This window comes from Pongo abelii, chromosome 8 (assembly GCF_028885655.2).
Source record: "Pongo abelii isolate AG06213 chromosome 8, NHGRI_mPonAbe1-v2.0_pri, whole genome shotgun sequence".
NCBI classification, from domain to species: Eukaryota; Metazoa; Chordata; class Mammalia; order Primates; family Hominidae; genus Pongo; species Pongo abelii.
Genome location: NC_071993.2, coordinates 104,320,706 through 104,348,265, shown reverse-complemented (window position 1 = coordinate 104,348,265; position 27,560 = coordinate 104,320,706). Strand labels below are relative to the sequence as shown.

Genomic DNA, 27,560 nt, shown 5'->3' with positions numbered 1-27,560 from the left:
GCCACTTAATAGTAATTCCACTTTTCTGGAATAAGGCTGAGAAGAAACTGAGTATACAGTAACCAGTTGGTGACCTGCATGGAGGGAGGCAAGGGTCTCTTAGGCCTTGTGGCCCTGTTTTGCTGGGTTTGTCTTCGCAACTGAAGGGTTCCCACGGCCTGCCCTCACCCAGGCAGCTTGGTCTCACCCAGGCGTGTGCCAAACACTGTTCATCTGTGCTTCCTTTCACTAATCACAGCAACCCCATGAGGAAGGGTTTAGCCTCAATTTATAAGCCAGAAACAAAGGCTCTGTGAGTGAGCTAGTCACACAGCCCTGATGAGTAAGGCCAGGTCTGCCCAGCCCACGTTCTTTTTCCTGCACCAAACTGCCTTTACTGGGAGGTGTCCAAAAATGGCAAAATCACCCCATTCACCACTTCTCAGGCTTCATCCTGCAGGAGCACACCCACAATTAGGCCCCAGTGTGCGTCCCAGGATGTTTATCATCGTACTCTAGGTAACACATAAAAACTGGAAGCAAGCTAAATGTCCCACAGAGGGGTGAAATATAAACAATGAAGTACTGTGCAGCCATTAGAAACAATCAAAGTGGGCCTGGCACAGTGGCTCATGCTTATAATCCCAGCACTTTAGGAGACTGAGATGGGCAGATCACTTGAGGCCAGGAGTTTGAGACTAGCCTGGCCAAAATGGCGAAACCCCATCTTTACTAAAAATACAAAAATTATCCGGGTGTGGTGGTACACACCTGTAATCCCAGCTACTTGGGAGGCTGAGGCACGAGAATCGCTTGAACCTGTGAGGTGGAGGTTGCAGTGAACTGAGATCGCACCACTGCACTCCAGCCTGGGTGACAGGGTGAGACCCTATCTCAAAAAAAAAAAAAAAAAATAGAAACAATCAAAGTGGTTGTATGTGCACTTATATGGAAAGAACTCGAAGATATATTGGGAAAAAGCAAGACATAGAATAGCAGGTATGATGTGATTGTTTCTGTATGTGTACTCTGGAACCACATTGCTAAGGGTGTGAATCCTGACCCCATTACCAAGCTGGGTGGCCTTAGGCAAGTTATTTGACTTCTCTCTGTCTTTCCTCATCTATAAAATGGAAAAATAATAGGATTTATCTCATTAGTTGTTACAAGGTTTAAATGAATGTATGTTATATCAGTGGTTGGTATATGATAAGAGTTACATAAATGCTACCAGGCCAGGTGCAGTGGCTCACACCTGTAATCACAGGGCTTTGGGAGGCCAAGGCAGGAGGATCACTTGAGGCCAGAAGATCGAGACTAGCCTGGGAAACACAGTGAGATCCTGTCTCTACAAAAAATAAAAAGATTAGCTGAGCATGGTGGCATGTGCTTGTAGCCCCAGCTACTCAGGAGGCTGAGGTGGGAGGATCGCTTTAGCCCAGGAGTTTGAGACTCCATGAGCTATGATTGTACTACTGCAAAAAAAAAATGTAGCAGAAGTTACTGTTTTTATGTTTGTGCATTTTAGAACTTCTGGAAGGGTATTTAAGAAACTTAACCTTGATTTTCCCCCGGGAAGTGCATATAAGGGTCAGGCCAGAAGGGTGAGTTAGGGAAGGCATGCCCTTCATTTTACACCTTGAAGACCTGTTTGAATTTTTTACCACATGTAGTTATTACCTGAACGATAGTACCTTTTTAAAAACCACCCACCAGAAGGGCCCTATGGAGCCCTGCAGATCAGTGGGTTTGTGACTATTTTCAGAGCTGGGCCATCTCAGCCCTGAGCCCTGGTTGCCCGGGTCCCCAGGGCTCAGGCCAGGCCCCACAGAAACCTTTTGTCTTGACAGGTTGCAGTGGGACCTGGGGCTAGGCCACCTCCCTCGCTTTTTTGGAACTGCGGTGACCTGCCTCCTTTCCCCACACTCGCAAGTGGTGACCGCTGCTACGCAGAGCCTCAAGGTACTGCAACTTTAGCTGAGGAAGCAGAGGGCACAGGGGGTTCTGTGGGCTGCCCTGTGTTTCCCAGCACTGGCCCCAGGCTACCAGCTCGGGCCCAGAGAGGGCACTCTCAAAATGGGAGATAGGTTTCTTTGAAGCTTTCTTAGACTCCCAGGAAGCTGTTGCCTGGGAGGCGAGAGTGGTCCTGGGGGGCTGCCTTGGGCCCAGAAAGCCTGTGGCCTCTCTTTGCAGGAGATCCTGAAGGAATGCGTGGCTCCCCACATGGCTGACATTGGCTCCGTGACCTCCTCGGCCTCAGGCCCTGCCCAATCTGTTGCCAAGATGTTCAGGTGAGGATATGGGGTCCATGTTAGGAAGGGATGGTGGTACCTTGAGGCAAATTCTATATAATACTAATGCTCCACTGTCCACCTACTGTGGGCCAGGCATGCAGTGGCAGTGCTTTACAGGATTGCAGGCTGCTTACTGAACATCTGCTAGAGCAGCTACCGTGGACTTAAGCACCTGCCACGTTTTAGCCACACCTCACCTCTTGGTTTCCTAGAGGTTTCCCATCTGAAGTTGGGTCAGATAACTACCTCATCGGTTTTTCTTTAAGCACTAGCATTATCTAAATTAAACTCTTAGCATAGGGAGTGTGGGCATGTCACAAATGTTAGTTCTCTTCTGTTGTCTCTCCTGGGGCCCCATTCTTGCTGGCCAGCTAGCGTCTGTAGCTCAGGGTGCTGGCCGTTGACTTTCTCTGGTGGGGGGCACAGGGTGGCGTGACCGTGGCCCTGACTGTGCCGCCCCCTTGGCAGGGCAGTGGAGGAGGGCCTGACGTACAAATTCCATGCGGCCTGGAGCTCCGTGTTGCAGCTGCTGTGTGTCTTCTTCGAGGCGTGTGGGAGACAGGCCCACCCTGTGATGAGGAAGGTGAGTGGGGAGCAGCTGGGGCCAGGGCAGGAAGTGGTGCTGGCCCTTGGACTGTGGGTTCCTGGAGGGCACGTGTCTCTGTTATCTCTGCACTCTGCTCCCCACCCCACCCTGACAGGGCCATAGCAGGTGCCCCATGCAGTATCCCCTGGAAAGTGACTGGGCCAACAAGGGAGGGGCAGGAAAAAGGGTGGGAGTCCCCCACCTGCTCACTAGTCTTTGCTGGAGTTGCTGGTTTTAAAACTTAGGGAGTCTGTTTGCTTTCCCTTACCCCCACCCCTTATCTTTTAAATTTTAATTATCTAAGTTTCCTATAACCAGTGAGTATAGCATTGATGTTCTAAACAGCCCTAGGTCCCAAGGAGGTTCTTCCAGTCCAGGGTTAACCATTTAAGGATCAGGGATCACTCAGGGATCCTGAGCAGACCCTAGTCCAGGAGAGACTGGGGGCCTGAGGACAGCCCCCAGACTGGTCCCGCATCAGCAGAGACAGCAGCTCCTGGCCTCGTGGGGGCTTCCTCACTGACTCCCTCCCGTTGCTGGAAAAAAGGAACCCTGGTGGGAGGACAGGGTCTCCGTCAAGAGGCGTGGCCTGAGCCCTGATAGATTGGGTTGACCAATTTGGCTTTATATAAGAGGCCAGGCAGGGCCTTGAAAGTGTGGCTGGGGGAGGGCTGTGGCCATGGTGAACCCAAAGGTGCACCTCTGTCTCCTCAGCGCCTGCTGATTTGCTAATTGTTGCATGCAGACAGATACATTTGTCCCATTTTCAAAGGTAAATTGGAAATCTACATTTGTGTGTGAAATTTCCTAATTTTTACATGTTGTTAAATGTAACAGAATTTTGTAAAATCCTAGGCATGGGATTTTACAGTCACCAGTGGTTAATTGGGTTCTCAGTCTGTACCCTCTGGTGTAGCGTTGAACCCAGGCCCAGAATTCCAGCCTCATCCTTCAGCGGGGTCTTGTCATGGGTCTCTGCTTTCGAGCATGTCTTGATGTGTGGTCACTCATCTCTGCTCTAGTGCCTCCAGTCCCTGTGTGATCTGCGCCTCTCCCCTCATTTCCCCCACACGGCAGCTCTTGACCAGGCAGTGGGGGCTGCGGTGACCAGTATGGGACCTGAGGTGGTGCTGCAGGCTGTGCCTTTGGAAATTGATGGCTCTGAGTAAGTGTGGCCCTGGCTGGCTTCCTGACAAGCCCCAGGCTTGTTCTGTCCCCTGGAAAGGATGTCTGCTGCTGTGGGCTAAAGTCTGTGTCAGTGCAGGGCTCAGCAGGAGGGGCCACAGGAGGTCTCTCTCTGTCCTGGGCTCAGTACGCTATGCACTGCCCTCAGGGATGTCCCCTCATCCTCATTGGGTTCTTCCCATTCTCCTCCCAGGGAGACTCTGGATTTCCCACGGAGCTGGCTGCTGCCTGTCATCCGAGACCATGTTCAGGAAACGCGACTTGGTTTTTTCACCACCTACTTCTTGCCCCTGGCTAACACCCTGAAGAGCAAAGGTAGGAGACCCTTGTCTGTGTGTGACCTGAGGCTCCCCACAGTCCTGGAGCCTCCACAGAAGGGATTGGGAAGGGTGCTGAGTCCCACACACCCAGCCTTCAAGACATTTGGCAATATCCCTCTGCCGAGCAGGTGGCCAGCCAGTGCTCTAGTGCCTATCTCCCTCCCTTCTGCTCCAAGGCGAGGCCAGGTGGCCCTCCCTGTGGCAGAGCTTGCCCTGTGAGACAGGAGCTGCCTCCACAGGGAGCTGCCCCAACTGGGCCTTGTTCTTCCCCTTTGGATCACAGAGAACAGCTGTGCCCCTTCTTCCTCATGCAAGCCCTTGAAATCGATTTTGTAAAAATTTGTGATATGTTTGTTTATATGTATATATACTTTTATATACTTCTAGGTGTGTTTATTTATTTATTTTATTATTATTATTTTTTGAGACAGAGTTTTGCTCTTGTTGCCCAGGCTGGAGTGCAGTGGCACGATCTCGGTTCACTGCAACCTCCACCTTCCGGGTTCAAGTGATTCTCCTGCCTCAGCCTCCCAAGTAGCTGGGAGTACAGGCACCCACCACTGCACCTGGCTACTTTTTGTATTTTTAGTAGTGACAGGGTTTTGCCATGGCAGCCAGACTGGTCTCAAACTTCTGACCTCAGGTGATCTGCCTGCCTCCGCCTCCCAAAGTGCTGGGATTACAGATGTGAGCCACCGCACCCAGCCAGGTGTATTTATATATATGAGTATATATGTATGTACACATACACAGTCACATGCCACATGACGTTTCAATGATGGTGGTCTCATAAGATGATAATACCGTATTTTACTGTACTTTTTCAATGTTTACGTGTGTTTAGATGTACACATACTTAGCATTGTATTACAGGTGCAGCACTCAGTACAGCAACATGCTGTCCAGGTTTGTAGCCTAGGAGCAATAGACTACACCACATAGCCCAGGTGTGTAGGGGCTGTGCCATCTAGGTTTGCGTAAATACACTCTATGCTGTTAACACAATAAAATCACCTACCAATGCATTTCTCAGAATGCACCCTGTCAAGCAATGCCTGACTGTAGATCATATGTATGTATTTGAAAATGATGATTACCCCAAAGGTGTTCTTTCTTCAGGCTGCACATCCCCAGTCCCCTGCCCCTCTCCTTTCAGGCATAGTTTCTTATCCTTCGTGATCATGGTCTCCTCTCTCCATGTATGCTCTAGTTTACTCCTGACCTGTGTTAGGCAGACTCAGGCCTACGTGAGGATAGGCAGAGCATGGGGTTACATTGCTTGGCCTAGTGATGGCTTCAGGCGCTTTTCGTTTTCATTGGATTTTGTGGATTTTGAGGATCTAGGGCAGCATTGCTAAACTATTTCATCCACTGTCTGTTTTTGTAAATAAATTTTTTTTTTTTTTTTTTTTTGAGACGAAGTCTCGCTCTTGTCACCCAGGCTGGAGTGCAGTGGCACAATCTCAGCTCACTGCCATCTCTGCCTCCTGGTTCAAGAGATTCTCCTGCCTCAACCTCCTGAGGAGCTGGGATTACAAGCACCTGCCACCATGCCCAGCTAATTTTGTATTTTTAGTAGAGAAGGGGTTTCACCATGTTGGCCAAGCTGGTCTCGAACTCCTGACCTCAGGCAGTCCACCTGCCTTGGCCTCCCAAAGTGTTGGGATTACAGGCGTGAGCCACTGTGCCCAGCCTGTAAATAAAATTTTATTGGAACACAGACACATACATATTTATTCTTGCTCTGTCACCCAGGCTGGAGTGCAGTGGTGCAATCTCAGCTCAGTGCAATCTCTGCCTCCCGGATTCAAGCGATTCTCCTGCCTTAGCCTCCCAAGTAGCTAGGACTGCAGGTGCGCGCCACCACACCTGGCTCACTTTTTAAAAATTTTTTGTATTTTCAGTACAGATGGGGTTTCACCATGTTGGCCAGGCTGGTCTCAAACTCCTGACCTCAGATAATCTGCCTTTCTCGGCCTCCCAAAGTGCTGGGAGTACAGGCGTGAGCCACCATGCCCAGCCTGTCACACTACTTTTTAATGACAGAGTTATTGTGATAGAAATCATATGTACTGTGGGCTGGCCACAGTGGCTCACGCCTGTAATCCTAGCACTTGGTGAGGCCAAGGCGGGTGGATAACCTGAAGTCAGGAGCTTGAGACCAGCCTGGCCAACATGGTGAAACCCCATCTCTACTAAAAGTACAAAAATTAGCCAGGCGTGGTGGTGGGTGCCTATAATCCCACCTACTCGGGAGGCTGAGGCAGGAGAACACTTGAACCCCGGGGGGCAGAGGTTGCAGTGAGCCAAGATTGTGGCACTTTACTCCAGCCTGGGCAACAGAGCGAGACTGTCTGAAAAAAAAAAGAAAAGAGAAGAAAAGAAAAAAAGAAATCATATGGCCTGCCAAGCTTAAAGTACTGGCCCTTTTGCACAAAAGGTGGCTGACTCCTGGTCTAGGGCAGTGGTTCTCAACAAGGAGGGTGATTTTGCTGCCCGTAGGACATTCAGCAATGCCTGGAGACATTTTTGGTTGTTACCTTTGGGGGAAGGGTGCTCTGGCATCTAGTGGGTAGAGGCCAGGATGCTGCTAAGCACCCTGCAATGCACAGGACAACTTCACACAACAAAGAGTACCAGGCCCAAAATGTCCACATTGTCAAGATTGAGAAACCCTGCTCTAGGGCACGGTTTCCTGATTTCACACATGATCTTGTAGAATATACAGAAAGTGCTTAAAGAAGAAAGTAAAGCCAAGCGCAGTGGCTCATGCCTGTAATCCCAGCACTTTGGGAGGCTGAAGTGGGCGGATCATGAAGTCAGGAGTTCGAGACCAGCCTAAACAACGTGGAGAAACCCTGTGTCTACTAAAAATACAAAAATTAGCTGGGCATGGTGGCACGTGCCTGTAATCCCAGCTACTTGGGAGGCCGAGGCAGGACAATCGTTTGCACCAGGAAGGGAAGGTTGCAGTGAGCTGAGATGGCACCACTGCACTCCAGCCTGGGCGACAGAGCAAGACTTCATCTCAAAAAAAAAAAAAAAAGTAAAAGCCATTCAGTCCTCCCACCCAGAAATTGTTACTACTCAAGTTTTTAATGTATTTTCCTTTGCTTTGTTTGGGTCAGTTTGTTTGTTTGTTTGTTTTGAGACAGGGTCTTGCTCTGTTGCCCAGGCTGGAGTGCAGTGGTGCGATCTTGGCTCACTGCAACCTCCACCTCCCAGGTTTTCAAGCAATTCTGCCTCAGCCTCCTGAGTAGCTTGGTCTACAGGCGTGTATCATCACCCCTCGCTAATTGTTTTATTTTTAGTAGAGACAAGTTTTCGCCATGTTGGCCAGGCAGGTCTCGGACTCCTGGCCTCAAGTGATCCACCTGCCTTGGCCTCCCAAAGTGCTGGGATTACAGGTGTGAGCCACCATGTCTGGCTGTATTTTTTTTCTGTGTAAAAATAGTATTGTATTTCTACTATGTTGGAATTAATGTGCACATATTAGTAACTTAAAATTTTTCCTGTTATTAAAAAAGAAAAATTTGTTCTGTTTTCAATAGAAATAGATGCCCATCAAAGAAAATACAGATGAACCCCCAAAATGAGGGTCATTACCATCATTAATGTTACCTATAAACCCTGGCATTATTCTTAAGGCTGATGTTATGTATTCCCTTTGTCCTGGTAATACTACATGCAGGTATCTGTCCTGAGAAGATAGACAAGTGCACACTGATTTATGTCCCTAGCAAAGATGTGCCTGACAGTATTGGCTTATACTGGCAAAAACTCTAACACATCCTGTATCTTTCTCATTAGGGTTCCAGTTAAATTAGTTATGGTAAAGCCCTACTTTTGGCCAGATGCAGTGGCTTACGCCTGTAATCCCAACACTCTGAGAGTCTGAGGCAGAAGGATTGTGTGAGGCCAAGAGTTCAAGAACAGCCTGGGCAACACAGCAAGACCCTGACTCTATAAAATTTTTTTTTTTTTTTTTAGTTAGCCAGGTGTGGTAGGCCCACCTGTAGTTCCAGCTACTTGGGAGGCTGAGGAAAGAGGATTGCTTGAGCCCAGAAGTTCAAGGCCAGCCTGGGCAACAGAGTGAGACCTCCGTCTCTACAAAAATATTTTTTAAGTCCCACTTTGGGATATGATGTAGGCATTATAAAGAAAGAAAGAAACCACTAGGTAGGGACAGACAAGTTTAGCAGATGGTGAGTCGAACAGACACGGTTTATATCTCAACTCCGCCACTCCACAGTTTGTGGCTTGGGGCAGGTTTTGTTTAATTTCCCAGGGTCTGCTCCTCATCTTAAAATGGGCAAGTTTTGTGAGGATTAAATGAAAAAGTCACGTGAAGTGCTCATTACACAGACTACTACATAGTACTTGCTCAGTAAATGTTATCAGCTTTATTGTCAAGTAAACAAGATTACAGAATGCTGTATGTATAGTATAGTCCTGTTTATGTTTTTTTGGTTTTTTTTTTTTTTTTTGAGACGGAGTCTCGCTCTGTCACCCAGGCTGGAGTGCAATAGCACGATCTCAGCTCACTGCAAGCTCCACCTCCCGGGTTCACGCCATTCTCCTGCCTCAGCCTCCCGAATAGCTGGGACTACAGGTGCCCACCACCACTCCCGGCTAATTTTTTGTATTTTTGTAGAGAGGGGGTTTCACCATGTTAGCCAGGATGGTCTCAATCTCCTGACCTCATGATCTGCCTGCCTCAGCCTCCCAAAGTGCTGGGATTACAGGTGTGAGCCACTGCACTCGGCCCCGTTTATGTTTTTCAAAGTGGGCATGTGGCTGGGCGCAGTGTTGCACACCTGTAATCCCAGCACTTTGGGAGGCCGAGGCACATGGATCGCTTGAACTTAGGAATTCGAGACCAATCTGGGCAACATGGTGAAACCCTACGTCTACAAAAAGTTAGCTGGGTGTGGTGGCAGGCACGCCTGTAGTCCCTGCTACTTGGGAGGCTGAGGTAGGAGGATCGCGTGAGCCTGGGAGGTCAAGGCTGCAGTGAGCCCAGATTGCGCCACTGTATTCCAGCCTAGACCACAAAGTGAGACCCTGTCTCAAAAAAAAAAAAAAAAAAGGGCATGTGTTTAAAGAAGTATAAAAAAGTAACAAGAAATAGAGGCGATAATCTCTGGGGGAGTAAGAGTATGGAGAGACATTTGCTTTCTGTTTATTATAGGTTCATTTTAGTGTTTTAGAATGAACAAGTATGATTTAATTTATGGGGATGGGGGGAAGTCACCCATATTCCTGTCCTCATCATTGGGCTTTTGGTTTGGTTTGGTAAATAAGGCCGTTGGCCAGGAGGGTGCTGGGCTCACACTCTGTCCCTCTGTCACACTGCAGCCATGGACCTGGCTCAGGCAGGCAGCACAGTGGAATCTAAGATCTACGACACACTCCAGTGGCAGGTAAGGGTCAGCTGGGGGAGGGTGTGGGGAGAAGCACACGGGCACAGGTGGCTGCGTATCAGCTTCCTTTATTGTTCCCTCCTTCTCCAGATCTGGACACTCCTGCCTGGGTTCTGCACGAGGCCCACAGATGTGGCCATCTCCTTCAAAGGGCTGGCACGGACCCTGGGCACAGCCATCAGCGAGCGTCCAGACTTGAGGGTCACCGTGTGCCAGGCCCTGCGCACCCTCATCACCAAGGGCTGCCAGGCAGGTACGTGTGGGCTGTGGGAGTCGGGGCTGGGGAGGATGACACAGGTCCCTGGCCCCATCCCCTGGCTTGCTACGCTCCTTGCCAGGCAGAGCTACAGAAACTCACCTCTGGAGCTCATCCTTTGCTGCTTCTGCTGCAGACCCCAGGGGATAGTAGGAGGCTGGAAACCACCCTTATCTCCTACCTTTACTTCCAGTGTGCTGACAGCTGGAAGTAAAGTCAGTCAGTGTCGAAGGCTTTACTCTGTGGCTGGCACTTCGCTGGCTCCCTGGGGTTGGAGCCATCGAGGACCACAGGCCACTGGGGCACCAGGCTCTCCATGCCCTGGCTCAGCTCCTGCCACAGAGAGCCCCAAACCTATGGATTCCAAGTCCTGCCAGCTCCCGCAAGAGAGGGCCTCTGGGCCACAGCCCCAGCAGCCACTGAGGCACAGTCAACTCCTGTGCCTTTAGTGCAAACTTTGATCCTTTTGCCAGAGGCCGACCGTGCTGAAGTGAGTCGCTTTGCCAAGAACTTTCTGCCGATCCTCTTCAACCTGTATGGGCAGCCCGTGGCAGCCGGGGACACTCCAGCCCCTCGCCGGGCTGTGCTGGAAACCATCAGAACTTACCTCACCATCACTGACACTCAGGTGAGCCACGGCAGGGAGGGAAAGAGGGAGGAGGGGAGCTCTCAGGTGGGCAGGGTCGGAGAGGCCGAGACCCTACCCACCAGGGCTCACGTGGATCTCTGCGTTCTGGAGCACATACCAGCAGTCATGGCTTGGGCAGGGCTGGGGGCTGATGGTGGGGAGGCCGCTCTGGGACTGCTGCCATTGCTGCTTTCTTTCGCTCCTCCCCAATGACTCTCTCCTCCTCATTCCCTCGGGGCCACAAGTTGGTGAACAGTCTCCTGGAAAAAGCCAGTGAGAAGGTGCTCGACCCTGCCAGCTCTGACTTTACCAGGTAACGTGCTCAGGGCCTCCCACTTGAGCTGGAGCAGCCCAGGGAGCTGGAGGGTGCATCTGGCAGAAGCACTGTGGGTTCCCTCTTGCATTATTTAAGGAAGCCTTGAAGTATTAATTGTCCAGGTTGTGCTGAGAGGCTGTGCTGACTAGTTCCTTCTTCCTGGAGAGGCCATTTAGTCTGGTAAGGAGGAACAAGGACCCAGGAGATACACTGCCCAGGTTCTGATCCCAGCTCCGTCACTTACGGGCTGTGTGACCTTGGACAAAGTACTTATCCATTCTGCCTCTAAGGCCTCATCTGTAAAATGGGCACGATAATAGTTCTTGCAACAAGGTTGCTATGAGGATTGAAGGAGTTAGCAGGTGTAAAACACCAGGAACGGTGACTGGTACATCATGAATGCTCAATTAGGTGCTAGCTATTATTATTGTTCATGAGCTCCTTCAAGCCCCTTGTCCTCACCCTGACTTCTCCCACCTCCCCGTACCCAGTAGACGTAAGAACACTGGTAGTCTGCGCCCTTCTCCAGCTCCCCATACCTCTCCTTGTTCTCCTGCCCCGAGCAGATTGTCTGTCCTGGACCTGGTCGTGGCCTTGGCTCCGTGTGCTGACGAAGCTGCCATCAGCAAGCTATACTTCACCATCCAGCCCTACCTAGAGGTGAGCCTCAGCAGCCAGGAGCCCCACACAGCCACGCTTCGGGGCAGATGGGCTGTGGGAAGGTGGGGCCTGTCTTCACGTCTTTGTCCCTTGCTGCTTCCCAAGATCAGGTCCCTGTCTGCTTTCTCCTGCAGTGGCTTCCCTTTGTGTCCTGTGTAGCCCATCTGTCTTGCAGGTCCCAAAGGGACTGAAATGCACAGCTGTGCTTAGGCCTTGCCTGCTGAGTGACTCTTGTAGAACCAAGGCCATGCTCCTTTGCCTGGCTCACCCACCAGGCCCATCCCAGACCGGCCTGAGCTTTATCCACCCAGTCCACTTTCCTCTACTCCTGCTGCAGCCTCCTTCAGCTGCCTTAAGCCTCCCTGATATAACAGGCCCTGTCTGTGCCTTTGCAGGGTTTGGGTCCTCAGCTTGAAATGCCCTCTGCTGTGGCCAGCAACCCTGCAGATCTCAGCCCAGCAGTGACCCCCTGAAAGCTGCCCCCATTGCCACAGTTTAGTAGCAGTTACCTAACAGTGTGAGAAGTGCTCTGGGTCAGCACTGCAGGTGGACATGGAAATCCAGGGCCAGGCCACGTCACCTCAGGAAAGGTGTCTGGGGTTGGGGGTTGGGGGAGTGTGACAGAGAGCTGGTTTGGAGGAGCAAGGAGTTGTCAGTCTTGGAAGGAGAGAGAAGAGTGCTCTGGCTAGAAAGAGCAGCAGATGTGCAGGCCTTGGCACGTGCCAGGTACCAGGAGCTCAGGCCACTGGAGTGAGCAGTGTCCAGAGTTGGGTGAGTGGAGTGGATTGGTGGGCCCCACGGCACACACCCCCAACCCCTGTGCCTCGCCCAGGAGTTAGCCACTTGCTGTCCACATTCCACTGGTCCTCTGTCAAGCCACATGAACCCCCACGGGCCCCTGTTCAGAATCCCTCCAGTGCTGGAGGATGCTCCATGGATGGCATTGGACAGGGGGTGAGCCCCAGGCCTCCCTCACCGGTTCCTGTCTGCCAGAGCAAGGCCCATGGGGTGCAGAAGAAGGCCTACCGAGTGCTGGAGGAGGTGTGTGCCAGTCCTCAGGGCCCCGGGGCCCTCTTCGTGCAGAGCCACCTGGAGGACCTGAAGAAGACACTGCTGGACTCGCTGCGGAGCACCTCCTCACCCGCCAAGAGGGTAAGAGCTCTAGGGCCACTCGCTCTGCTGAGGGAGGCTGGGCAACACCAGGAAAGGAGCCATTGTTGAGGCTTGTTGGGTGGAGGTAGCATTGTGGGGTCCTGACTGGTAGCCCCTTGCCCGCAGCCCCGTTTGAAGTGCCTCCTACACATCGTGAGGAAACTCTCAGCTGAACACGAGGAGTTCATCACTGCCCTTGTCCCAGAGGTGAGTGTGCGGGTGTGTTTTAGAGGGGGGTCCCTGGAATGTGGCTCTTAAGGGCCTCAGGATCCAGGAAGGGCAGTGATGGGGGCGGGAGGACTCGATTCGCTGCCTGGGCGGATGGCTCAGGGAGCAGATACTGATGGAGTTGTCTTGGCCAGGTGATCCTGTGCACCAAAGAGGTGTCGGTGGGTGCACGGAAGAACGCTTTTGCACTGCTCGTGGAGATGGGCCATGCTTTCCTAAGGTTTGGCTCGAACCAGGAAGGTAAGGCCCAGGGGTCTGGGGGTGGACACTCTGCTCATAGACTGGGTGGGGGGAAGCACCCCTCAAAAAAGGTGGAGAGAGCTCCGTGCCCTGGCCCTGGGCAGGCTGCTCCTCTCTGGCCCTCAGTCCGCCTACCTGGTGGGTCCTTCCTGCTTGACCCACCTTGGTCTCTGTCCCCAGAGGCCCTGCAGCGCTACCTCATACTGATCTACCCTGGCCTGGTGGGCGCGGTGACCATGGTCAGCTGCAGCATCCTGGCCCTGACCCACCTCCTTTTCGAGTTTAAAGGTAAATGCTTATTTCTTAGAAGGCCTGAGAAGCCCTCAGGTTAGGAAGATGCCCAAAAGGTCAGGATAAGGTGGCTCCTGGAACTGGGAAAAGGTGCCTGGAGGAAGTAAGAAAAGCCACACCCAGCCCAGTTTGCCTCCCTGTCTCCCTTCCTGCGGGTCACTGCCTCCTGCCCTTGCGGCTATACCAAGGCACCTTCCTCAGGACTGTCCCCGCGTGTGACTGTGCAGTCCAGCGGCCCTGCATCCCACTGTCAGAGTGATTAGGAGGTGGTTAGGGCTGATGCCTGGATTTTAGTCCTAGTCCTGCCTCTTGGCAACCACATGAGACCTAGAACAGCTTGATTAGCCTCTTAGCACCTCAGTTTCTTATCTCTAAAATGGAAGCAAGAAATAGCACCCACCTCAGGGTGACGAAAGGACTCAAGACCACTCCATGGAGCGTGATTGGAACCATCCCGGGCATACGGAAAGGCTCTCAATGTCAGCTTCTACTGACGCTTGAGTGGCTGTTTTCCAATGGGGAGGGTTTGGGTCTGGGTGGGTCCTGGGTGTCTTAGACAGTGACCCCCTCACTGCCACAGGTCTGATGGGGACCAGCACAGTGGAGCAGCTGCTGGAGAATGTGTGCCTGCTTCTGGCCTCCCGCACCCGTGACGTGGTCAAGTCTGCACTGGGCTTCATCAAGGTGGCGGTGACTGTCATGGACGTGGCACACCTGGCCAAGCATGTGCAGCTGGTGGTGAGTGTCCCCGTTCCCCTTAGCAGGTAGCAGGGTGGCCTCTGAGCTGTTGGCACGGACCCGGCAAGCCTCGAGGCCAGCAAGTTTCAAACTTTTTTTTTTGTAGCCAGAGGTCATTAAGGAGCCCTAAAAGGGACCATAGGGGAATGCCTATCAGGTGGAGGCGAGGAGGGGGCACACTGCCCAGGTGGCTTTCTTCATCCCAGAACCCCACATGGAAGGCAACAGGGGCTTTTCAGGGCAAAGGCCCACGGGCAGGGCCACTCCTCATATTACAGATGGGGAAACTGAGGCCAGAGATTTTCCAGATCATGGGACTCAGACGCTGGGCTCTCCCTCCACAGGACCCCCTCATCTTGCCTTTTTTTTTTCCCCATCTTGCATTTTGACCTTGCTGGTTAGAGGCCATTCCTTTGGGTCCCCTGCTGGGCTGCAGAAGGATCTGAAGAGCCCCTTGGTATAGGGTCCCTGGCCCTCTCCTGCCCAAGAGAAGCCTTGCCTAGGCTGGGACAGGCTTCCAGCCAAGCTGTGCACTGTACCTGCTGCCTCAATTTCCCATGTGTGACTGGCTTGAGTCACATCAGACCTCTGGGTCCCTCTTGCATATTTTCTTTGGGTCTGGCCTTGGGTTCAAGATAGGAAGGGACAGATGAGAATCGGCAGCCCTACCGCTGTCCTCGGAGCCTGCAGCCTAACTAGGGACCAAAGGTGGGGAGAACAGCTAGAGCAGTGATCCATCATGGAGTTATTAGAATTTATAGAAGCCCTGGCCGAGTGCAGTGGTTCACACCTGTAATCCCACCACTTTGGGAGGCCAAGGCAGGCAGATCACTTGAGTTCAGGAGTTTGAGACTAGCCTGGCCAACATGATGAAACCCCGTCTCTACTAAAAATACAAAAATTAGCTGGGCATGGTGGCAGGTGCCTGTAATCCCAGCTACTCAGGAGGCTGAGGCAGGAGAATCACTTGAACCTGGGAGGCGGAGGTAGCAGTGAGCCACGATTGCACCACTGCACTCCAGCCTGGGTGACAGAGCAAGATCTGCCTCAAAAAAAAAGGATTTATAGAAGCCCTTCAAAGAGTGGCTGGGGAGGCCAGGAGCGGTGGCTCACCTATAATCCTAGCACTTTGGGACGCCAAGGTGGGTGGATCACTTGAGGTCAGGAGTTTGAGACCAGCCTGGCCAACATGGTGAAGCCCCATTTTTACTAAAAAATACAAAAATTAGCCAGGCATGGTGGTGCGCACCTGTAGTCCCAGCTATTCATGTGGCTGAGGTGTGAGAATTGCTTGAACCTGGGAGGCGGAGGTTGCAGTGAGCCGAGACCATGCCATTGCACTCCAGCCAGGGTGACAGGGCAAGACTCTGTCTCAAAAAAAAAAAAAAAAAAAAATCCCAGTACTTTGGGAGGCCAAGGTGGGCGGATCGCCTGAGGTTGGGAGTTCGAGACCAGTCTGGCCAGCATGGTAAAACCCTGTCTGTACTAAAAATACAAAAATTAGCCAGGCATGATAGCAGCCACCTGTAATCCCAGCTATTCAGGAAGCTGAGGCAGGAGAATTGCTTGAACCCGGGAGGTGGAGGTTGCAGTGAGCTGAGATCGTGCCATTGCACCCCCGCCTGGGCAACAGAGCGAGACTCTGTCTCAAAAAAAAAAGAGTAAACGCGGACCCTATCCCCTGGCCGGTTTGGGAGTCACTGGAGATAAGAAGATCTGCCACCTGCACATGTAACCCAAACTGGGCCAGATGAAGGCTTAAGAGGAATCCAGCCAGAGCAGAATGCAGTGAGATGGAAGGGACATAGGGAACCAAGAGAAGTCTTGGGGTGCTAGGGGCAAAGCAGGAGCCACAGCATTAGATGAGTCTGGGCTGAACTCCCACCTCTATGGCCATTTAGCAAACACTTTACCCTCTGTGCTGCCGTGTCCTCTTCTATAAATAGGGGGTGATAGCATGTATCTCAGGGGTAGTCCAAGGATTCAACGAGAGGATATATGTCAAGTACCAAGTGCTGTTGAGAAGATTAAAGCTCTCATCCTTCAAGGGTGCTCAGGCCTGTGTCCTGAAGGAGGGTGCAGGGGAAAGATGGGGCCTGTCCACCCGAGGGAAGCATGACTGGGCCAGGGTGTGGGCCAGGAGCAGGGCCGCGCTAACCCTCCCCTCAGCTGGGCTTGATCATGCTGTGTCCCTGGGCTGGACAGCAGTAAAGGGGGCGCAGCGTGGAAGGCTCGCCTCCCTGAAAGCCTGGTGCTCTGTCCGGCAGATGGAAGCCATTGGGAAGCTTTCAGATGACATGCGGCGGCACTTCCGCATGAAGCTTCGGAACCTGTTCACCAAGTTCATCCGCAAGTTTGGGTCTGTGCACTGAGCGGGGAGCCAGGGTGCGGTAGGGCAGGCGAGGGGCCGAGGATTTCCAGTCCTACCAGGGACACTACCTCTGGGTCATGCTGTCTGGCCAGTGCCTCTCACCAGCCCTTCCTTGCCATTCCCAGATTTGAGCTGGTGAAAAGGCTGTTGCCCGAGGAGTACCACAAAGTCCTGGTCAACATCCGGAAAGCTGAGGCCCGGGCCAAGAGGCATCGAGCCCTGAGCCAGGCTGCCATGGAGGAGGATGAAGAGGAGGAGGAGGAGGAGGAGCCCGCCCAGGGCAAAGGCGACAGGTGAGACCATGTTAGGGCCATGGGACCTGGTGTCCCCCCAACCCAAGGGCCTGCCCAGGCAGTGCCCGCTGATCCCTGCCTCTCCTGGGAGCACTCTGACTGGGGGCTTCTCTGTCCTTAGCATTGAGGAGATTTTAGCTGACTCAGAGGATGAGGAGGACAATGAGGAGGAGGAAAGAAGCCGAGGCAAGGAGCAGCGGAAGCTGGCACGACAGAGGAGCCGGGCATGGCTGAAAGAGGGTGGTGGGGACGAGCCCCTCAACTTCCTGGATCCCAAGGTGGCCCAGCGAGTCCTGGGTAAGCATAGGGCTGGCGAGTGCACTCAGAAAACAGACTTGCCATGGTGCCAGGTTCTCAGGTGGTGCGTAGGGGGTGGCATCCATGGCAGGCCCATGGACAGGGCTGAGTGGCGCCCGTTTGGGGTCCCTGAGCCAGGCTTGTTGGTCATGATGAGGGTGAGTAGCATGGGACTGGCCTTCCATCTCCTCATGCCAAACTCTCCACCCCAGCCACACAGCCAGGGCCAGGCCGGGGCAGGAAGAAGGACCACGGCTTCAAGGTGAGCGCCGATGGCCGGCTGATCATAAGGGAGGAGGCAGACGGCAACAAGATGGAGGAAGAGGAAGGCGCCAAAGGTAGGCCCAACGTGCTTGTCCATTCATTTATTCACCGTGTTCACTTATTCCTTTGGTGATCACTTGCTGAGGAAGCGTGGGTAAAAACAGACCGGAGAAGCTCTTCTCTTGGCAGCTTCCTCAAACTTTTTGAGTTTCTCAAACTTTTTTTGAGAAACATTAAGAAATCTTTTTATGTTGTAACCGAGCCATTTATACAATACATATTTAACTCAAAGGAAACTATCAGAAATGGTACTTCCCCTTACTGTGTGTGATACGCTGTTAGTCTCTTCTGTTTTTCTCCTCCTCCTCCCCCTCCTCTTCCTTTCTCCTTTTCTTCCTTCCTCTTTTTTTTTTTTTAAATGCAAACTTGGCTAAGGCCCTGAAGATGATTTAGAGGCAGAAAGAACCAGAGGCTGAAACCCTCCCAACTTCCCAATCCCGATGTCTGACATTGCCCGGGAGTCCCTCCGGTGTGGCATCTCGGAGCTCTCTTTAGTCTTTCCTGGCCCCTCTCCACATATCCAGCCATTAGCTAAGAAACACCTAGGTCTTCGCCAGGCGTGATGGCTCACGCCTGTAATCCTAGCACTTTGGGAGGCCGAAGCGCGCGGATCACAAGGTCAGCAGATCGAGACCATTCTGGATAACAAGGTTAAAACCCATCTCTACTGAAAAGACAAAAAATTAGCTGGGCGTGGTCGCGGGCGCCTGTAGTCCCAGCTACTCAGGAGGTCGAGGCAGGAGAATGGCGTGAACCCGGGAGGCAGAGCTTGCAGTGAGCCAAGATTGTGCCACTGCACTCCAGCCTGGGTGACAGAGCGAAACTGTCTCAAAAAAAAGAAACACCTAGGTCTTCAAGAACACACCTGTCATCCCTTTGTTCGGTTCCCAGTGCTGCGAGCTCTGGGCCCTTGTCTCACTGCACCTCCTAACTGGAGCCTCAACGCTCCACATGCACCCAACTCACCAGCCACACGACTGCAGCCACTCAGTCAGCCTCTCCTTAGCTCCATTTCCTTGCTTCAGAGTGGATATCATACAATCCTAATACCCACTTTTCCGGGTTGGAATGAAGATGAATCGGTGTAACGGGTACAGCATATGTACTTGGTGTACATGTGCCTGTTATATTTCCGTGTCTAGTGTCTTCTCTGCTCCTCTCTCGCCCCTGTATACTTTTCCATCTCCTGTCCTCCTTGGTGCCCAGGCATTCCTGAGGCTGTCAGGACCCCTCCTCTCTCTCTCTGCCTTTCCAAACCCCCGTGCTCTTCAGGATTCAGCTCAAAGCTCCTTTTGTAGCCCTTCCTGGGTACCTCAGCCTTTAGGCCTGATTCCCCCAGAACTCCTGCCCAGCCCAGAGGAAACCCAGTCTTCAGCCCTTGGTCATGTGCTTTCTTTGGAGATAGAGTCTCGCTGTGTCACTCAGGCTGGAGTGCAGTGGCTTGATCTCGACTCACTGCAATCTCCATGTCCTGAGTTTATGCGATTCTCCTGCCTCAGTCTCCCAAGTATTGGGGACTACAGGCACGCACCACCATGCGCAGCTAATTGTTGTATTTTTAGTAGTGATGGGGTTTTGCCATGTTGCAGACTGGTCTCGAACTCCTGACCTCAGGTGATCCTCCCACCTCACCTCGGCCTCCCAGAGTGCTGGGATTACAGGTGTGAGCCACCATACATGGCCGATCACGTGCTCTCTATTGTCTTTTGGTTGTTGATTGACTTTGCCTGAGTTTCTCTTCCCTCCAACTGGTCAGTTTCATACTTTATATTCCCACATGGAGCCCAGCACATACTGCATAGGGCAGAGATTTCAAACAGGAGAATGAAGCCTTCCTGGCACAGTGGGGGCGTGTATGGGGCTGCGGGAGCGCCTGACTCCCCCGGAAACCTGGGGCTTTCTTCAAATCTCAAACAGATGAAGGGTGGGTGAGTGGGAAAAAAGAAGTTTCAAACAAAGCCATATTCACCTCAAAAGTAGGATCACCACTTCTTTGAGGGGCCGTTATCCCTAGGGCCTAGGGTGGCAAGGAGAAAGGGGCAGTGCTCAGGGGTCTCATCTCTTCTAACAGAAGGATGATATTGGTCTGAGGAAGGCAATTTTCTGGGGCTGGAGTTGGTGGCCCCTCAGCCTGGTGAGCCAGGAGGGGGCAGAAGGAAAGGGTAGGTTTTGAGGAGCTCCCACCAGTGCTCATGGGCCTCTCTTTTTTGGCTCCAGGTGAAGATGAAGAGATGGCTGACCTAATGGAAGATGTGATCGTCAGGAGTGTGAGTAGTTCCTGTGGACGGGGTGCTAGGGCTTCAGACCTAAGCCTGGGCCCCACAGCTTCTCACCCCCACCACACGTAGACATTGGAACTGCCCTGTTTCTGGAATGCTCAGTGTATCCTCACAGGTGTGCATAGCAGGCGGTCCAGAAGGCTGTGGGTGCCATGCAGGACAGAGTGATGGTTGTCTAGTTAAAGGAAAAAGAAGGCAGAGACACTTGTCTCTCTAGCGAGGGCATGTGCTACGCAGGGGCAAGGGCAGCAGCTTCCCTGTGTGCTCCTGCATGGGGTGGGGGCATCCACCGTGGGGGAGCATGGCTGTGCGCCCGGCACTGTGCTGAGGGCCCCACATAGCCTCACGAAGATAGGGACTCCGTTGTCCCAGTGACCAGAGGAGTGTACAGAGGTAAGTAGCCTGCCCAGGGTCACAGGGCTCAGTCTGTGCAAACCAGGAATTTGAACCCTGGTTTTCCAGTCTCCTAAGCCCAGAAATTCAACCTCTTTGCCACCATTACCCCTGTTGACCTGGCAGTGCTGCCTCCCAGGATGGAAACAGCCTCAGCTGCCCCACCTGAACCAACAAGGGCGAAGTGGGCCCAACCAGTCACCCAACACCTGTCAGTCTCAAGCTCAGTGGAACATTTCCATTCTGGAGCAGTTTCTTCCCTCTCTGTCCTTCCAGACTGTGCCCCAGCCCATCCAGCCTTCCTAGGCACCACCCGTAGGTGACAGGAGCCTATATCAGGGGTATAGTGATATCGGTGGGGAAGCGGCAGACTCTGGGGTCCCATCTTGGCTTCAGCCTAACCTTTTAAAGCCTCAATTCCTGATCTGTAAAGTGGGGTTATAAATAGACCACCTGGTGGAGTCATTGGGACAGTTTGGTAAGATTGGGCGTGTAAAGTGCATTAGCATAGTGCCTGACGTGTTACAGACTTCCCCCACATCCCCGTTTTCATTGGCGTCATATTTGTGAATGACTGCCCATATGCCTTGCCAAGTGTCCATCTGCCCAGCATGGCCCGAGGAGGAGCTTTGTTATTAGAGCATTGTGACAGCGCAGAATTCTGTTTGAAGAGCTGAGTACATATCCAGAGTCCTGGGTCAGAGAGTAGCTGAGGACCTGAGCAGCCTCTGATGTGGGAAGCCCATCTGGGATGCCCTTGAGGAAAAGCAGTGGGGCTTCTGCTGAAAACCCTCCTGCCCCTCTCTGCGCCCAGGCGGCCACTCCTGTGGGACAGCTTCACCTACTGGGAGTCCTTCCTCTGCTTGGTCTGACATGGGCCTCTCCGAGAGGCCACCCTCAGGCCAGTCTAGTCTCCCTTTCCAGGTGATGGCAGTCGTCTGTCAAACGTGTGTCTCTGGGCCCAGACTGCCTGGGCTCAAGTCTTGGTTTCTGTGTACAGTGCTTGCCACTTAGTGATGCAAAGTAAGCTATGGTGACTTGATTATTCACTTTTCCTGGAAATCTTTTTCCACTCAAAGCCTCCTGGGTTCCTTAAGCGAATCTTCACATGTGGCTTTGCAGATCCTCAGCAGCCTACTCCTCTTCCTGGCTGGGGAGAACTGACCATGGCTTTCTAAGGATGTCCCCCACTGCACCGGGCAGAGCGGGACTGAGCAGATGCCTTGTCTCCAGGCACTGAGAGGGCCCCAGGGCGGCTGCACTCTGTGGCTGGCTCCTGCCACTGAGACCCCTAGACGGCTTCTTGCATGGCACTTAGTTCTAACTATTTTTTTTTTTTTTTTGAGATGAAGTCTCGCTCTTTCGCCAGGCTGGAGTGTAGTGGCGCAATCTCGACTCACTGCAACCTCCCCCTCCCGGGTGCAAGTGATTGTCCTGCCTCAGCCTCCTGAGTAGCTGGGATTACAGGTGCGTGCCACCACGCCCGGCTAATTTTTGTATTTTTAGTGGAGATGGGGTTTCATCATGTTGGTCAGGCTGGTCTCGAACTCCTGACCTCGTGATCCACCTGCCTCAGCCTCCCAAAGTGCCAGGATTACAGGCGTGAGCCACCGCGCCCGACCAAGTTCTAACTCTTCGGCCAACCATTGTGGGAGCATGAAATGTTGGGGTTCAAATAGCTGCCTCCATTCAAGGCCAGCGGGCTGGGCTGTTGGCCAGGCACCAGCTGAACCAAGAGCCAGCTCAGCCATCGTCCCCTACATTGCAGTCGGAGTCAGCTTCCTCCCAGTTCCTGTTTCTCCACTAGGAGCCCACTCAGCTGGGCTTCGGCCAGTGGACCTGGAGTCCCCTGTTCCCCAGGCACACCCTGTGTGTGCTGCAGCTTGTTCGCTCTGCCCAGGCTGATCCCTTTGCCTGGCACACCTTTCCCCTGGTTGGCCTCTGGATCCCCTGGGTAGCTGGAACCCTGGGAATCTGCAGTTTCTAGAGGTTTCTGGGGCACAGTGGCACAGACCACGGTGCAGGGACTAGCCTTGCCAGCTGGGGCCGCCTCTGTTTGCCTCCCCTCCCTGCACAGCATGCCTCTGCCTGGCCTGGATGTTGGTTCTAGGCTCACATCTGGTGGGCTGGGGCTGCTGTCAGGCTCTCCCTCCTTCCCTTGGACTGCCTAACACAGCGCCAGGCACACAGTAGGTGCTCTGTCACTTCCTGTTGAATATAATTGACGAGCTGACGTGTCTCACTGTCCATGCTCATACCTGCTGGGTTGGTAGCATTGTTGAGGTTCAGTGATGACCGGCTTGAGCAGGGGTCTCCCACCTACCTGAGAGCCCCTGGAGCACAGGAACTAGATCTTGTGCCCTGTGTCCCCAGGGCCTGGCACTTAGTAGGGGATCAGTAAGTGAGTGATTAATAGGGAGAGTGGGGTGGGGTTTGTGTGAAGCAAAGAATTGGTAAAGCTATGCTCTCTGAAGAGGCCAGGGACCTCATTTTCCCCATTAGGAAGGCTGGGTAAGCTGATGTCAGAAGCCCTCTGGGCAATTGCAGGCCTGGGTGGGGCCCACAGTGGAAAGGCAGAGCAGGAGCGGCCGCCACCAGCCCGGCAGTCAGGACGTGGCCAGAGCTTCTCTTCTGCACTGCCTGGCTTTGTGATCTTGGACAGTTCCTTGCCCTCTCTGGGCCTTAGTTTCCCCATCTGTAAGAGGTGGGGTGCTTAGCAGAGGGCCTCTCCTGCTTGATGCAGGGTACTCTGCTGTTACGGTTGGCATTCCCGAGGGTGGGCACATCCCCTGGTTCACTCACTCCCCACCTATTCCCTCTCTGTAGAAAAAGCACCAGAAGCTCAAGCACCAGAAAGAGGCTGAGGAGGAGGAGCTGGAGATACCCCCTCAGTACCAAGGTGAGGCTTCCACTCCTCTGTCCTGGGACACATGGATCCCTGTCACCTGCATTAGGGAGGGGAGTCACAGGAAGGGGTGGCAGGGCCATGAGGTTGCACAGCCTGGTTGCACTCACTTGGCACCAACAGAGGTTGGCTGATATGACACTCATGATGGGCCTGGAGTCTAAGGGGCCCTGGGGGTGTGGGAGAGCCCGGGGGTTAGTAGATCTGTGCATGCAACCACCAGCCTTCTGAGGAGCCCTGAGCTGCAGCTCCTTCCCACCCACCCAGGCCTTCCAAGAGGCTTGAGTCTGTCCCTTCTGCGAGCTGCTTGCCTCTCTTGGTCACCCTAAGAGCACCAACCGAGTCAGGCTGGGTTTAGAGAAGCCACTTGGCCGGTGCCGGGGCTGGAAACTGGGAAGGTTGGTATTGGGTCTGGTCAGAGGGTTCCCCTCTATTTCTATCTCTGGGCCCACCAGCTGTTGCCCTCCTAGAGCAGCTGCTGGAAGTGCCAAGGTGGCTTCACCTCTGCTTCCTTCCTCCCAGGGTAGCCGTGCAGGACCTCTGTCCCCAAGCCCTTGCAGCAGAGCCCTTGCTTTGCATCTGGAGGTCCAGGGGCTCCTGTGGGAAACCTCTGATTCCAGTAGCTGGTGTGTCCTCAGCCCTAGAGCATCATAACGCAGCTGCACAACCTCATGGCTCTTCCGCCTGTGGCACCCGTGAGCCAGGGCCAGCTCACCTACTGTGCCCTGGGATGGAGTGATGCTGAGGCAGGAGTACCTGCCAGTTGATGAGGCAGAGACCTGGGGTCAGGGCTGCTTTCCCAACCTCTGCTTAGCTGTGTGACCTTGGCCTGGTTACACTGTCTGCCTCTGAGCTTCTAGTTTCTCATCTGCAACAACATGAGGAATGGGGGTGGTTCGTGCTGGTCATCTCAGAGAGTCCTCCTGAGCTGGCATGGTAGGATTCCATCCACAACTTGTCGTTGAATGTTGAAGTCCAGGCTGGAGAAGCCAGCTGACCTTGGGCAAGGATCCTGACCTCTCTAAGCTACAGTGTTCACATCTGTTACAATGGGTTAAATAGCTGCCTTCTATCTCAGTGTTTGTGTGAAACCCAAATGAGATAAGACGGGAAAGCCTAAAATGCCTTCTCTAACAGATGAGGTTAAGAGGCTTGCCTGAGGTTGGAGCTGTAAGTGGCAGAGCTGGGAGTTGAACCTGGCTGGCTGGCTGAATTCTGTCTGACTTTGGAGAATATGGGTTATTTTTTGTTAGTGTGTTAGTGGAGAATCTATGTGTTCCCAGAGGTCTCTGGTAAGCTGTAAGGATTCTGGGTCAGTCTGAGGAGCCCAGTGATCTAACTGTCAAATCACCAGACAGTCCCTCCTCGAGGAAGGTCTTTGTCCTGGTTTGATAGGGGACGGAGCCAAGTTCCTGGCCTTCACTCATCTGCTCCCTGGCAGCTCTCAGAGAGGGTGCCCATTGCCTTTCTGGAGGAGGCTGCCCTGGCTTTGCCTGACTCATGGTCCTGTGTTCTCCCTATAGCTGGAGGCTCTGGCATTCATCGCCCTGTGGCCAAGAAGGCTATGCCTGGGGCCGAATACAAGGCCAAGGTAAGCACTGCATGTAGGGCATGGGGTCTCCTGGCACTGGACAGGTGCCAGGGAGGGGCAAGGAGGAGCTGTGCCCATCACTGTCCTGAGAGGCACCTTCCTGGAACTCAACTGAGGCCAGGAAAGAAGAAGGGGTTCAGATGCCAAGACCTTGTGGCATCTGAAATGGGGGACCTTGTTGAATGGCCTTCCAAGGATACAGGAGCTCTTTGGCACCACCTAAGGCAGAGGATGAAGGGAGGTTATGGGGCCTGTCAAGTCTAGGGCAGGGACAGAAGGGGAACCCCACCCTCCTAGCTGACTCTGTTTCTCTGGGCGAGCAGAAAGCAAAAGGTGATGTGAAGAAGAAAGGCCGGCCGGATCCCTATGCCTACATCCCCCTCAACAGAAGCAAGCTCAACCGCAGGTATGACGCTGTGCCAGGCTGGGGGCTGGAGGATGGGTGGGGATGAGGGAGCAGAGTGCTCTAAAGAAGGGAGGGCCTCATTAAACTGTCAACTCAATTTGAGTCTCTTCCAGCTTTTTTTTTAAACATGCACCTATATCATGTAGCTGGTACCTACCTATATTACTGAGTTGAACTGCTTCTTTATTTTTTTATTTTTTTGAGACAGAGTCTTGCTCTGTCGCCAGGCTGGAGTGCAGTGGTGTGATCTTGGCTCACTGCAACCTCTGCCTCCCGGGTTCAAGCTAGTCTTCTGCCTCAGCCTCCCGAGTAGCTGGGACTACAGGCGTGTGCCACCATGCCCAGCTAATTTTTGTATTTTTAGTAGAGATGGGGTTTCACCACATTGGCTGGGATGGTCTCGATCTCTTGACCTCGTGATCTGCATGCCTCAGCCTCCCAAAGTGCTGGGATTACAGGCATGAGCCACCGTGCCCGGCCCTGAACTGCTTCTTTAAACATGATATTATGTCGTACAGATGTTTTCTGGTATATACATACTCTACATAGTAATCTTTTTTTTTTTTTTTTTTTTGAGACAGAGTCTCGCTCTGTTGCCCAGGCTGGAGTGCAGTGGCACCATCTCGGCTTACTGCAAGCTCCGCCTCCTGGGTTCACGCCATTCTCCTGCCTCAGCCTCCAGAGTAGCTGGGACTACAGGCACCCGCCACCACACCCGGCTAATTTTTTTGTATTTTTAGTAGAGACAGGGTTTCACTGTGTTAGCCAGGATGGTCTTGATCTCCTGACCTCGTGATCTGCCCACCTCAGCTTCCCAAAGTGCTGGGATTACAGGCGTGAGCCACTGCGCCCGACCATAGTCATCATTTTTAATAGCTTTGTATAATTTGCTTTTCTAATCCCTTTATTGGTAGGAAATTAGAGTTGTTTCCGACTTTGGCCCTTAAATTGGGTTATGTGTAGGACTGCTTTGGAAACTAATGTTACTAGGGAAATGGTGTTCTAAAGTTCTAGCTTCTGTGGATTGTAAGTTACCTTTCAGTGGAGGGATGGGTGGGCAGAGGGAGCTTTGACCTTCTCTGGACTTACATTAGAGGAAGAATGGAAGGGAGGCCTGTTTCCAGGGGGATAATTGTGCCAAAGTGGAATGTCCAGGTCAGGACATGAGCCATGTGGAAGCTGCAGCCACGTGTGGTCTGCCCAGTCCATGTGCTGGTCACCACCTGGAGGCCCCCTTCTCATCCCTGCTGGCGCTGGGGGTGAGCCATCATTTGGCATCGGGAGGGGGCCTCCTATTCTCAGCCAGATGTGACCTTTCTGTTCCTTGGCCCTGCAGGAAGAAGATGAAGCTGCAGGGACAGTTCAAAGGCCTGGTGAAGGCTGCCCGGCGAGGTTCCCAGGTGGGACACAAAAACCGCAGAAAGGATCGTCGGCCCTGAGGCCCAGGGCCCCTGGGCTGCCCTGTGGTCCAGTCTGAGGCCCTTTTAGTCCCCAGGCTGCCTTGCCACCAGCTCCAGGTGCTCAAGATTCTGGCAGAGCCTGGACTCAGGATGACTTGGAACTGGGGCTTGGCTCTCAGAAGTCCTGGATTTTGGAAACTCCAAATGGAATCACCCTTCAGAGACATCCCTGGTGCCTGGAGATGGGAATGTGGCCTCAGTGCCTCTGAGTAGGTGCCATGAGGCACCTTTGCTTTCTGCCCAGAGTGGCCATGAGCACCAGAACAGATGATCTCCGTTTCCGCCAGCTGCTTGTAGCCACGTGGCATCCTGGCTGTGGTCTGGGTGAGATTTATTGTGACCAGATGTAGAATAAATGTGTCTCATCCTGCATTTTTTTTCTAGAAACTGTTTCATAATCTGCCCCCTCCAGGGGTAAGAACAGTGTCCAGTTGTTGGCAGCAGTGGCCTGACCTCTTCCTGTCTAACTCCTTACATCCAGTCCAGGGCATATCATAATGCTTTGCCCATAGGACAGGCTTTGGAACTTGCCCGGGAGCACCCACCTGTGTCAGGAGGGGCAGCGAATGCCCCAGGGCTGGTGTCAGGAGCTGCAGTTCAGCACCAGGGACTGCCCCAGCTGCCCTGGGCACAAGTCTCTCCAGCATCTTTGTTCACTGATTGAACAAAGTGTTTGCTGAGCCCCTCCAAGTGCCCAGCATAGCCTGGTTCATTCACCTCCCTGTCTTCCCACATTCTTTTTTTCCCAGACAAGGGGATCTGTTTGTGTGATGTGATTCACTTGTCCAGCTTTGTTGGTCTGGAGCAGAGAAGGGCATGGCACAGAGGTCCTGAGGTCAGTGTTCTGTCAGCCCAGGTTCCCTTGTGTGGATACGATCCCACAGGCAGCCAGAAGCAAAGAACCCCAGCACTGTTCCCACACCCCAATATGAGTGTGCTTTGTGC

General features: G+C 53.0%; 1 protein-coding gene across 2 annotated transcripts in view; it reads left to right on the top strand.

Annotated features, from left to right (window-relative positions):
* RRP12 (ribosomal RNA processing 12 homolog) overlaps positions 1-26,987 on the top strand; it is a 44,221-nt gene extending 17,234 nt beyond the window's left edge. The window contains exons 11-34 of one of the 2 annotated variants that reach the window (XM_024253428.3): positions 1,830-1,941; positions 2,173-2,270; positions 2,742-2,856; positions 3,882-4,024; positions 4,238-4,359; positions 9,723-9,787; positions 9,878-10,040; positions 10,517-10,671; positions 10,917-10,984; positions 11,554-11,647; positions 12,641-12,799; positions 12,926-13,006; positions 13,162-13,267; positions 13,448-13,555; positions 14,139-14,296; positions 16,564-16,655; positions 16,793-16,960; positions 17,082-17,257; positions 17,470-17,595; positions 19,799-19,848; positions 23,080-23,152; positions 24,682-24,749; positions 25,073-25,155; positions 26,492-26,987. In XM_024253428.3, coding sequence (XP_024109196.3) covers positions 1,830-1,941; positions 2,173-2,270; positions 2,742-2,856; positions 3,882-4,024; positions 4,238-4,359; positions 9,723-9,787; positions 9,878-10,040; positions 10,517-10,671; positions 10,917-10,984; positions 11,554-11,647; positions 12,641-12,799; positions 12,926-13,006; positions 13,162-13,267; positions 13,448-13,555; positions 14,139-14,296; positions 16,564-16,655; positions 16,793-16,960; positions 17,082-17,257; positions 17,470-17,595; positions 19,799-19,848; positions 23,080-23,152; positions 24,682-24,749; positions 25,073-25,155; positions 26,492-26,594 — 2,686 coding nt within the window. In that variant the 3' untranslated portion in view covers positions 26,595-26,987. Of the gene's footprint in view, positions 1-1,829; positions 1,942-2,172; positions 2,271-2,741; positions 2,857-3,881; positions 4,025-4,237; positions 4,360-9,722; positions 9,788-9,877; positions 10,041-10,516; positions 10,672-10,916; positions 10,985-11,553; positions 11,648-12,553; positions 12,800-12,925; positions 13,007-13,161; positions 13,268-13,447; positions 13,556-14,138; positions 14,297-16,563; positions 16,656-16,792; positions 16,961-17,081; positions 17,258-17,469; positions 17,596-19,798; positions 19,849-23,079; positions 23,153-24,681; positions 24,750-25,072; positions 25,156-26,491 lie in introns of both variants that reach the window. The other variant, XM_063727387.1, reaches the window with a different exon arrangement.
* Positions 26,988-27,560: the final 573 nt, after the last annotated feature.